At 39.0% G+C, this 12,436-nt stretch overlaps 1 protein-coding gene across 3 annotated transcripts in view; it reads right to left on the bottom strand.

The window, feature by feature from the left end:
• Positions 1-12,436, bottom strand: part of CLUAP1 (clusterin associated protein 1) — a 75,395-nt gene that overhangs the window by 62,245 nt on the left and 714 nt on the right. For all 3 annotated transcript variants that reach the window (XM_063343634.1, XM_063343636.1, XM_063343635.1), the window contains exons 2-5: positions 12,291-12,402; positions 10,241-10,325; positions 6,160-6,339; positions 4,961-5,056 (exon numbers count right to left, since the gene is read on the bottom strand). In XM_063343634.1, coding sequence (XP_063199704.1) covers positions 4,961-5,056; positions 6,160-6,339; positions 10,241-10,325; positions 12,291-12,402 — 473 coding nt within the window. The remainder of the gene's footprint in view (positions 1-4,960; positions 5,057-6,159; positions 6,340-10,240; positions 10,326-12,290; positions 12,403-12,436) is intronic.

Below are 12,436 nucleotides of genomic sequence, written 5' to 3'. Positions count from 1 at the left end.
ATTTTTTTGCTTCATTATCTTACTGCGTCTACTAATTCAGCAAGTCTAAGCAAGGCAGCTTCTTGACAGGCTCCTGCTAATGTGTCCACAGGACCTCTGGCAGATGCAAAGTGGCAGGCACTCAGAGTCAGCCAGCTTCGCGGAGCTGTTATAAATAGCTGTGAATTCTTCCTTTCGGATTGTGGATGTTCCATGTGCGATAACTCGGGAGCGTCCTTCCTCAACTGATGGCAACTGCCCTTGAAAGTCATTACTGCTTTATTTTGTGCTAAGGAATTATTTGGATCACCTCATCACCCCTCTTTATTTTGTGCTAAGGAATTATTTGGATCACCTCATCACCCCTCCCTCCCCCCAACGATTCATCTGGCTATTTTCACCCTAAGCGATCGATCACCAGGTGTTACAGGGTATAGAGGATCACTGACTGCTCTAAAATCTTCTGACATCCCTAGGAAGAAATTCTTGGCTGTGAGGGTGGTGAGCCCCTGGCCCAGGTTGCCCAGAGAAGCTGTGGCTGCCCCATCCCTGGAGGGGTTCAAGGCCAGGTTGGACGGGGCTTGGAGCAACCTGGTGTGGTGGGAGGTGTCCCTGCCCAGGGCTGGAGGTGGCACTGGGTGGTCTTTAAGGTCCCTTCCAACCCAAACCATTCTGTGATCTTTAGGCCGTTGACAAGACTGCAGCCATCAGATGTGAAACCCAAAGTTTGGGCGAATGCATAGTGAAGCAGCGCTGCCATTTTGCCCAAGTACTTACATTAAATCTATTGCTGCTTTTCTTGATTTTTGTGCTTGACAGGCTTAATCACAGCACTGGTATTTTCAACTTCTGCTTCTTTTAATCATCCCAAGCATTTAGTATAGGGTATGAAGGGAGAGAAAGAAATCCAAACAAAAGCCCCACCTCAAATACAAATCAACTTCCACCTTTTCCATCCAAAAAAAGCAGCTAGAAATCAGATTAAAGAAAACGAGAACTCAGAGTGACTAGTTACTTATCCAAAGCTAGCTGTAAATATTCTGAAAATTAAGGCTATATAGTAATGCAATGCAGAGAAAGTTCCCCTGGCAGTAAGGAAACAATGAAGATGAAGACATACATCTCTGTACATAGAATTTGCTTTTCAGCTGCAGCTCTGTGTAGTACCAAAATTCATTCATCAGCTCCACTACAGTCCTAACATCTATCAAGATTACAATGGTTTTTAGACGTGAAAAACCAAATACACAGTGTTAAGAACCAGCATATTCAAAACCAGACTCTACGAATTCCAACTTTGCAACTTCTCTGCTCTAGGGCTTGGACCAGTAAGACTGGAAACTGCAGACTGTGTTGCAAATGGAAGCATTAAATGGGTTTTAAAAGAAAAATTCTGTCTCCACCATTGCACTGCCCTAGGACACCAACAACCTACGCTGTGCTCACCCACAGCTGGTTTAGAAACAACAGAGCTTCATTGGAAATCACCATTTAACCCCAAAGATCCTCTGAACAAGTAAGTTTTTTCATCCTTTTCCCCCCTTAGTGCTGAATTGCTCCCCAAAGTTAACTGGGCCAAGCTCCCGTTTCACAGTTACCTGACAGCGTGGGTGACACAGCTGTAGTAACGCACACGCAGCCCCCATACTTCTTCCCCTCCACACCTGGTGCTCCACAGCTGGCTCCACAAGTTGGGATCCACTGACAGTGGGAAAAGGAATCTCTTTGCCTTTCGGCAGGGCTGGAATCAAATGGCTTCTCTTCACATTTAGGCTCTCTGCTGCTTTAGGATGGTTAATCGGGAAATGCCTTCCTCTTCTTTTTCAAATATAAAATCTGATTTCTTTTGTAAATGAAAAATGACATTTGTCATTTTCATTCGATGAGAAAAGTACAGCTTTTGGGGTTTTTTTCCGCAAAAAGCCTAACAGCATCACAGTCTGAATTCAGCTAATGAAAACCTGTAGGTTATGTTTCTTCTGCCATTTTTAAATTAAAGGGGTTTTTGCATTATAGATTAACTTTGAAAGTAGTTTACATATACATTCAGTCTAGAACCAATGTATTTATGAAGGCATCAGAAAGGCACAGTACCACATTTCCAAGAAAATGAATACAGACTCCAGCTCTTCCCGCTAAACACGCACATGCTTCTACATCATTATGTACCTACAATGCATCGAACAGAACCATTCCGCTAATAAACTCTTCCCTATCTGAAATTTGTTTTCATTCAGAAAGCAATTTATTTAAAAAAAAAGTGATCCATGACCTGAAAAAATAAAATTTATCTAATGTATAAGGCTTTTCTACACAGTTTCTATATAAGTTATGTGCAAAAAGGGCTCCAATAAAGAAAGTAAAGGTGGTGACACAAATTAGAGTCAACATTTCTACAGGAAATAATGAGCTTTACTTCACTTTTCTCAATGATCTTTCCCCAAAAGCTGCTCAGACTATAAGAACAGACCTAGTCAACCCATTAATGCCAAATGCTAGCATTTCTTTTACTGGAAAATGAAGCAGTCTTCACTTTGAACAGAAACAAGATATATCATCAGTCTGTTTTCGCCTAGATAGTGAGATTCTTCACTTAAATATTCAGAAATGGATGGATTGGGGCAGGGGAAGAGGTTCAGGTAACACAAAACTACCATGTTTTCAAATTCATTAAAACAATATCACAGCCATCGATGCATTTAATATGCGCAACAGGTTTCAGGATATAAAATGTAATGAAAAAATAAACCATGCTGCTCTCCTACTGCCCTGTAATAGCACAATCCCTCTGCCAGTGCAATTTAGTGTGTCCATTACTTAGCCACGCAACGTCAAAAGAAAATACGCAATGGAAATCAATAATCTTCACATTAAAAAATAATAAAAGGAACCTTAGATTAATGGCAACTAATTTGATATCCACAGACAAAACTCCCCACACAAAGCCAGAATTAATTGCACTTCTACTTCTGCCCACCTGATTCCAGGTGAGAGGGGCAGGCAGAGGATGCCATCCCTGTCATCTTCTGAGCACCTCACCAAGTCTGTGAAGGATCCAGGGAAGGTGGTGTGAGGTGAAGAAGGGCTGCCCTCGACACTGGCTACTTAAAAAGAACCACAGCTCCACTGACTTCCATGGGCATTATCAGACCCAAGAGCGGTGGAAGAAAACAGCAGTGTTTGGCTCTAAGCCTCGCATTTGATGAGCAAATTTCATACTTCAAGCGAAAGGCGGAGATGGGTGCTTATAATGAAAAAAAGTGCAAATTAAAAATTGACAAATTCCACTGAACAACTGGTTACCGCAACCTCCTGGCTTCTACCCTGAAACCTATTTGCTTTGCTACAGGCTCATGTCTCAAACTTGTCACACGCTCATGTACAAAACTTGGCATTTAACACACAAACCAAAAATGGGTTCTTTAGCTTTAACGAATCACTGAAGAAGGCTGGAACCAGTCGCAAATCATAAGGAACAGAGCTTGAAAGTCTCTTCTGCTGCTCTCTGGAGGTTCTCACTGTGCTGTCACATAGTGTCACCTTGTGCTTTTAGGGTATAAACTCAGAGCTAATGAGACAGAAGCAAAGGTCATCTTTCCTAAGACAGGATTTCTTAAATACAACAAGTTCAATCTGTCAAACCTTTTTGCAAAATATAAACTGGGTACCTATATAGGATTAGTTAGCCCCATCTTGTGCACTCAGTCGTTATGCCACGAGAAACACGTGCTCGCTACTGTATATAAGAAAGACCGTCCTTTTAGAAATTGCACCTTTAAATAGTTTTCCATTGAAGATTTCTTAATGGACCCAATGAGAAGTGGCTGCACTGCAGCACTTACTCGTCTCTTGATTTTCCATTTCATGCTTTCAGCACTCTGCACTTGTGCAAGTCCCTTTTCTAGGGCCCAGTTCTAAAGCCAGTCTGACTCCTAAAAGCCTTGATTTGAAGCGATCAAATAATGCCCAATTTCAAACCAATGCTCGAGTACTTTTTAAAAATGTTGCCTTATACTGACCTATACTTGACTTTTTAGCGGAGTTCTTAGAGGTGCTGTACTTAGAAAAAAGGGTTTAATGCTCAGAGCAAACATTTACATATTAGGCAGTATTCATGCAAAAACTATTTCAAAGCCAAGAAATCAAGCAAAGAATGCAAGATGAGAAGTAACTGATTAACAGTTTTGTAACTATCGTGTATGTTGAATTAAACTGGATTATGGCTTCTCTCTCCCTTTTAAAATATTAATGCTTTTCACACTGCTGCATACCATGCTAACGTATCTCGCAGAAAAGGCAATGTTCCCCAGATAATCTTCCCTGTATATCATCTACCCTTTGAAACACTTGTACTCCATCAAACAAGGATCTGGGAGCATTAATCGTCAAGGTACCCAGTCTACTGCTCTCAGAGGCTGTGCTTCCTACAGCTCAGAAACTGCAAATCTGAAGATTACCAATAACAGTACTAGCACATTCAGGGTTTCCCTTCTTTAAAAGTCTATTTTCAGAAAACGAATAACCTCCAGCATTGCAGATAAATGCATTAAAGGAAATAATTGAAAAACTTATTGGCAGTGTTTCAGGACGCTTCCATGACTTCATGCAACAGCTTGTGATTTTACAACTAAGCTAAAGAATATGAAGAACCCTGCGGGCTTACGAGGCCTTCAATTACTGTAACAGAAATAATGAGCCTTGCACTTGGAAAACTAAGGGCATTAATTATTTATCTTTCAGAATATATCTATCCCCACCACTAAAATGTACATATAAAGTTAGTATTTCCAAGTGGTTCTGCAGAGAGTATTTCAGTTTCCTGATGAAGAGAAAATGCTGAACTGTTTAGACCCATTCCTTCTACTCAGAGAATATTCATTTTAGATGCAGCCATTAACTAACTATTGATACTTTTTTCACCCTTTTTCTTTGCAGCAGCCAATGAACACAAGATCCTGTACACTCTCCAGCTTGTACTTACCCTCAGTTCAACTTCTTTGCCAAGTAAGTCATACAGAGTTGCTCCTTTGGAGGTGATTTCGGAAGCAAGCTGTCTCGCTGCCTTCAAGTCAGCAATCTGGAAACACAGAAACAGCACTCAATAGCAAAAGAGAATCCCCAGGATCCCCAAAAAAATCCACAACAGGTTTTTTCCCCCCATTTTGATGTTAAAATTGCAGCACAGTGGCCAAAACTCTGCTATAGTATTGAAGAGGTTGTCCACCGGAATCAGAGTGAGCCTGTCTCTTAGCTTTAAAATGGTTTAGATGAGGCCCCATCTAGACCCAGGCTTCTGGGTGAAACCCAATCACTTTAGGCCAACCAAAAAACCTTCTCAAAGCTGTGACTCGGCCGGTTGTTGGTTCATGCGCTGCCCAGGCCAAAGGGAAACATCATCTTTTTCATATGCAAAAGTAAAAAGTATATATATACCGTAAGGAACGTGACTAGCTAATAAATATTAATATAAATATTGATCATCGACAAGTGGTTTTTTATTATTTCTACAGGTGCTTTCTTCAGAGGGGCACACCAGACCTACAGAGAGGAAAAATCACCTATGGTTCTGCCCTTTTTTCAAGAATGGTAGTACTATTGCCTAACAAGCAGGCATGACATAGTATAGCTATAAAAAAAATTGAAGACTAAAAATATCAGAATATAGAAGAGTGCTAAAACTAACAAAAAGAAGTAACAGGAGTTCCTCTTATTTAACAAAGTGTTGGGGTTTTTTTAATGATGACGGTGTTTATTTTAAGGGCTTGAACAGCTTTGATGTCTGTTAGGGTACCATGGAGATTTCCCTTTTCTTTGGTGAAAATGGGCTCAAAAAAGACCTTTCGGTCAGTATTTTGCAAACTCCTCCGGTTGCAAAAGGTTAGTAGAGAGAAAGTAGTCTTTATTCTGGCCTACTCCAACATTTCTACGATTTCAACAGCAGTCCACACCAAAGATAACCACGTTTGCGCCACTGGTGCCTTTTATTATGCTTTTGGTTGAGAATTCACAGAGATTAAAGCAAATCATAGCCTATAACCTTGACTACAGAAAGTATGAGTTAAAACCATAGCCAGTCCCTTGTGAAAACATTCCCTACTTAAGTTTCAGAGAGAAAATGGATTTGTTTTTCCTAAGTTAACGCAAAACCCCTGCCCAAAACAAGAGTAAAGTTTTCCTTACTTTTGAGCCAAGATCGAACTTGAACTTGCTGCTGTCTTCCTCACTCAGGTCTGTGCGTTCCACTCCCTTGGTATTCATAGCGCCATAAAGCACAGAGGTGATCTTTAGCAGTTCCTTCACCGCGTAGCCATCTGCCTGGTAAAGCTTCTTAGTGTTGAGCTTTATGTGAGCTTTGGTAGCCTTTGGGAAGAAAGAATGGATTCGTCGTGTCACAAAGAACAAAATCCTCATTTACCTCTTCACACTTCACTCAAAAGCTCTTTCTGGGGCCACCATGCTCTGCTTTACGGAAATAAATCTTCCTGTTTGGAGACACAAGTTTGCCTCACCATATTACTGATGTTTCTAGAAGAAATTTTTCTGAAACATGTGCACTTTCTGCACATCAGAACATTTGCAGATAATTGCCAGAATGAAAAAATTCAAACTATCCATTAATTCTTCCCTGCATGACGATCAGCAAAAACCCTGTGCACCACTTACATTCCACTTAAACTTAATTTGAATTTAAGTGCTGCCCAGGTCTTGTGATGATGCTGCAGAGAGGTAAATTTCACCCTTAATGAGTTACAAGAATAAGATCAATTATCCTAATTTAACTGTCTTCTCTTCCAGCACTACCTTCAGAATATTTTATTGTTTCTCTCAATTTTTCTTCCCTGCTACTATATTGGTGATTTTATTCCCTTGTCTTCCATCTCTGAAAAGTACAGACAGACCAGTAAGGAAAAAACCATTAAAAATTATAATATTATCTTTTTATACTTCAAAATAATAAAGGGGGAAAATGAGGATAATAGAAGTGATAACATCTGTCACAGAAAGGACACAATTGTTGTTCTTGAAATTCCTGCCAAGATTATATCCTAAACGAAGAGCCACAAGGAACCAACACCAAAGTTTAGGTAAAATTTGGGGGCACTCTTCCTGATGACACGACTAAGGAAGCAAGCAAACAAAAACTGGCCATGAATCGGTTATGAATACAAAAACTAAGCATCCAAATGACTTAACATCATCTTTTCAGTATCTTTTTAAGATGAAGCTTCTACCAAAATGTTTATCCTTTGGGAATATTGTGTGGCAGAAAGAATCCATCCACGATTCACTGGTGGTATCACACAACTTTGGTATTATGGTGTTTCCATAAGCAATTCACACCCGCCAGGGCTCTGACTGCAAGTCCTGCAACCTGGGGTAAAAGACTCCAACATTTAAATGGTCAGTACAGGTTTTGCCTGCTCTCCACTGAATAACTGACTGACTGCAGCAAAACTCCCTGTGAAACTAAAGAAAAGAAGGACCACATCTCAAACCGCAGATTTAGCTCCAACTTTTCAAAGGACAAAGGAAACAAAGCAAAGAGTTGTTGGCCCACGTTTCTTCATACGCATCTTGTCAAACTTTGTGACTTTACAATCAGGTTTCCATTTCCAAGAAATGTTTACCTTTTGCCTCTCGCATCCCAAAAATCTCAACCCAGCAGAGAAAAGTGACTCTACATCTGCTTCCTGCAGGCAGCAACTCGGCTGAAAAGTGAAGGCAAAACTTCCAGAACAGGTTATGATGTTGTACACCCTGTGTCGGGGGAATACAAGACTTAATGGCAAAAAAAACCCTAGTGGCTTTTGAGAATTTTGACCAGTGTGACCTCAAACAAGCCAATACACAAAGTGGAAAGCCTGGTATGTTTTCCTTCCTTCCCTTTCAGTAGAAGGAATCTAACAAACTAATCATAGAAATAGTAGGTATTAAATTTTAAGAGAAGCAAGTCATTAAATTGACAGAATCTGTTAAACATCTCCTACACAAAGACGACTAGTGCACCACATCATAAAGGAGGTTGTTAAAGACAGGAATTCCAATTTCAGTGCCTTTCAACCCCAAGAAAGAAAAATCAATATCTAGTAAAAGGAAAAAACAATGTTTTTTTCACTCAAAGACTAGTTAAAAAGAGGAAAAAATACACAGACAAGTACATATATTTTTCAGATTGGCAGAATGACACTGTTTACTCAGGAATGTAACTTCATGTTTGGAAAGCTTGAGACAGTCCCTGATTTTATAACAACTCTAAGTAGATTTAAAGTATCATTAAAAGTCACCTCCATCTATTCTGAAGATCAGATTATTACCATGCAATAGAAAAGAGAAACAGAAATACACTGCAAGAATGGCATCAGTAGCTGGAAAGTTTGCTTTACTTTAAAATCTGCTTTATTATTATCACAGAACCAAATTTTGACAGCGTGATGGAAATGCAGAAACAGCCCAGGGAAGAACCAGAACTCCCAGCTGGGTGGTCCAGCAGAGTCCTGGTCTTTAGCCTGTCTAGCCCAAACATTTTGCATTCTTTCCTGCACAATGGCACATTCTCGATAGGAAGAATGAGGATTGCTCTTATGTCGCCATCTCGTTTAATGCTTAGGATAGTCTCCTGGGTACTCTCTGGGTCTAAATCTCCACAGGCTGAAATGGGAATTGAATGCGTGATGCTTCCTGGAAAGCACTCAGGATGATTATGAGCAGAAATTGCGTCAATCTCTTCTCCCATCACGTTTTAAAAAACAAATATGTCTACCTTCTGCAAAAAGTTTGGTACCTTGGTTTGCTAAGTATGTTTTCATGAATGTGTTGCTATGAGACTAAACCCATCAGAAGCTTTTTGCTGCGCTCTGCCTCAAATTTGGATCCAAGTGGGCTCAGGCAGGAGCCAGGTATTGAGCCACACAGACTAGGACACTTCTAGGTGGACAAATGATTAAAAACCCACGTAGAACAACCCTGCAGCCACTTTAGGAACTGTTGGGTCTGAAAAGGAGACATTTGGTGAGCTCTCAAACTACCAGTAACACGGAGCAATGCATAATTTGTGTAAAAAATTAACACATCTTTACTCCTTGTTCAGTAAAAGAGAGCAATACTCTCGTTATATTTCCTGATGATTAATCTATCCTGATATTCTCTTCTGAGACAAATCCACCTCCATCAAATTTCACATCTGGCTATGGACGCATAAAGCTATTAGCTTCTGGAGAAGATAACTGTGGGTTCCACGGACAGTGAATTATTAAGAAAACATCTACAAGCTTTTCTCATTCTGAAAATGCTGAATACCTACAATAATCCCCATATTATCTTGCACTATTAACTGAGAATAAGTACAGGACGATGAAAGAAATTTCCATTCATTTCATTTTCTGAATCATATTACATAATTCTTCAAAACCCTTGGGATTTCTTACATGAAATCAGTTATTAAGAGGAAAATGTACGCATAATATTATTTCTGCTACCATACTTGTCCTTTTAAAACATGCTTGATTTGGAGGGAGGAAATCCCTCCAAACAAAATAGATCTGTTCATTACAGATTCCTATGATGCTCCAGGGCTCAAAAGTGCATTCTGATATGTACGGAAGCGTATCATGCTTTGAACATTGTAAAATTAAGAAATTTATGGTGGACGTCATCACAAATCTGAAGGGAAAAGCTGGCTTGGTTAGAATGTCATTTTAATATATTTTAAAAATTAAAAGAGTATTATAAGAATTTAATTTTTGGAATTAGCATAAAGACTTCCATTGCTTCCAGACCCACCTGCAGCCCTATTAAGTTTTTTCGACCTGATTAAGAGTGCTCATGTGTCATAACAGCAAAGGCTCATGCTGCATGAAAATAACAGGAATGATGATACGAAGGACAATGTTATTTTATTCCACGAGACTAAAAAAGTTGATGGCCCAATTCAAGTATGCTCATGTATAATGCCATAAAAGATTTGATCTGAGAAAAATATGGCTCAATCTAGTGAGAAGGCTCAGAATACCAATCTACGATTCTATATCATAATGAAAACATCAGAAGTTATGACTGTTCAAGCACACAAAAGAATCAGTCATCCCGATTCCGGCCCATTCAAGTTTATAACAGCACAAGACACACCATACAGCATAAGAACACAATACATACTCAGCCACCCATTGCAAGGAAATTGTAAGAGTTTTAGAGGGAAAGCATTTAAGCCAATATGGAACCAGTATTTCGATGTGCTTAAGCACGACTCCTGAGGCAGGCTTACCATGAACTGAGCCACCGCCTTAATGAAGAAAACTCGGTCCTGTTCTGTCTCCACATCAGGAGGAATATCAGCCTGAGGTTCATACCTGTGGAAAGAAGCACGCATAGAGTCTGACAAGAAATATATGCCCAATATTAATGAGACTGGTTCACTTGTGAGGCAAAAATCAAACATGCATATAACAGGTTTGTGTACAAACTGCAAGAGCTGTAAAACCTGAGACGCTTCTCCAGAAGGAATTGTTACTGTGAGGTCCTGAATACATCTTTTCAGTTTTGCAAAGGAGCAAAATTTAGCTGGTTCAATCCAGTCTGTGAAATACTTATTTTCAGAAGTAATTTACTACTTAAATCCCAAGCTGCCTATATAAATCAAACTAAACTTAATCATATGTGGCTCCACAATTTAAAACACCAAGCATATGACCAAGTTAATAATCTCAGCCTTTCCGGTGGTATGTTAAAATGACTTGTATTGGACTACTATTGTTGGTAATAACAAAAGCAGTCACTTGTCCTTTAAAATGTTACCAGACCTTTCCACTCTGTCAAAACACACAAGAAAAGTTCACACTCACAGACATAATTTCAAACACATTACTTTCAAAAGTAAACAAAATTTACAAAAATGTACACTGAAAGACTGTGAAATGCTTTTAAAAAAAACACCAGTAAAATACAGAAACTTCTCTGGTTGCTGTAGGCTGGTGACTTCTAGAAGAAAAAAGTAAGTTCCCAGAATCTTCTACAAAGCTTTGAGATTTTCAACATTCAGGCAAAAAAGCCTGAAATCTTTGCTTTCACATCACATCTGGAATTAAGAGAAAGCCAAACGCAAAGTAGCTTCTCTGCTTTAAAGCGTATTTAAAAGGCTTCTAGAAGCTGGAAAAGCTGTCTGTGTCAAATATAAGCGTGACCTGTAACAGAAAAGGATGCCGGTGCTCCATTGCTATTTGGTCTGAAAGCGAAGCACTTCTCTATTAGACATAAGGCTCCCAGTAACAACGCAGAAGTTTAAGCTTTTAAAAGTGTTCAGGTTCACTAGAGAAGCACATTTTAAAAACAATATTTTTGTCTTCTTTCAATTGTTCTGTTATTTTGCTGTTACATACTGGGGTGAGAAGCTGATTTTTGTTTTTATACCCGAGTTGAAAACAACCAGTAATATAGACCCTCGGTGTAAGAGCAGTATTTTAAAGACTATTTAGGTAACTTAATCCAAATAAATTTGAATAGTTGTAAGTATTTCCCTATTTTATTACAATTGCAACAGTATTCGTCAAATTTCTAACAGCTTGGTAATTATACTTAATGGATACTAATTATGAATCCAGGCCAAAAAATAGCAATCAGGCAAATGGGTCACTGTCATCTTTTCACTTGTAATATTCTACCTTATGAACAGCTTAAAAACCTTATTTTTTCACTTACATGGGAGAAAGAAGGATATACATAATTTGATTAGCACCTCAAGTTTCATAAACATTTAACCGAAGTCCATCAACGGGTTAAGTGGGTGTGAAACTACAACTGGATAGTAGCAAATTAGTACAGTATTGTTTCAGTTTTTTTTAAACGTGGCATGGATCCTAGACAACACCAACTTGAATGAATAACAATTGTAGCAACAAGGTAAGAACTAACTGTATCTTGAGAAGTTTTCACTATATATTACCCTGTTTAGGGTACAAGGTCAGGTATAGGCAGGATGGTAACGGAGTTTGTAAATTATATGAAAGATACCTTCAAATAAGTATGTCCACGTTCAGGATGCTATCTCTGCCAGGGCTGAGTAATTTTATTTTCTACTTCAGCTATTAAAACACTTTTAAAAAGTTTTTTTTTTTTTTTGTATAATTAAACTAAAAACCTGCACACTTAACTACCATGTTTTCTATCTGATATTTAGAAGAGTAGATCTCAAAGAATGACTAATTATCACTATGTTGCTCTTTAAACTTCTTACTACAGTTTCACACCAAAACCTCAGCTGCAAGCACACATCCCACATCCCAGAATCAGCCCCAACATTCGTTAGCCTAATCACCAACCTTTTCACCAGCCAGAGAAGCACTTCTGAAACGAGCATGAAATTTGGGGTATGGAAATTCTCCATGGATATGAGCCGGGGATACCCCAGTGCCCTCATCATCTCGGTAAAATCTGAAAAACAAACAAGGGGAGAGATTCCTTCTTA

Source organism: Chroicocephalus ridibundus, chromosome 8 (assembly GCF_963924245.1).
Source record: "Chroicocephalus ridibundus chromosome 8, bChrRid1.1, whole genome shotgun sequence".
NCBI classification, from domain to species: Eukaryota; Metazoa; Chordata; class Aves; order Charadriiformes; family Laridae; genus Chroicocephalus; species Chroicocephalus ridibundus.
Note: the sequence above shows the minus strand (reverse complement) of the source record. Positions and strands in the feature narration are given on the sequence as shown.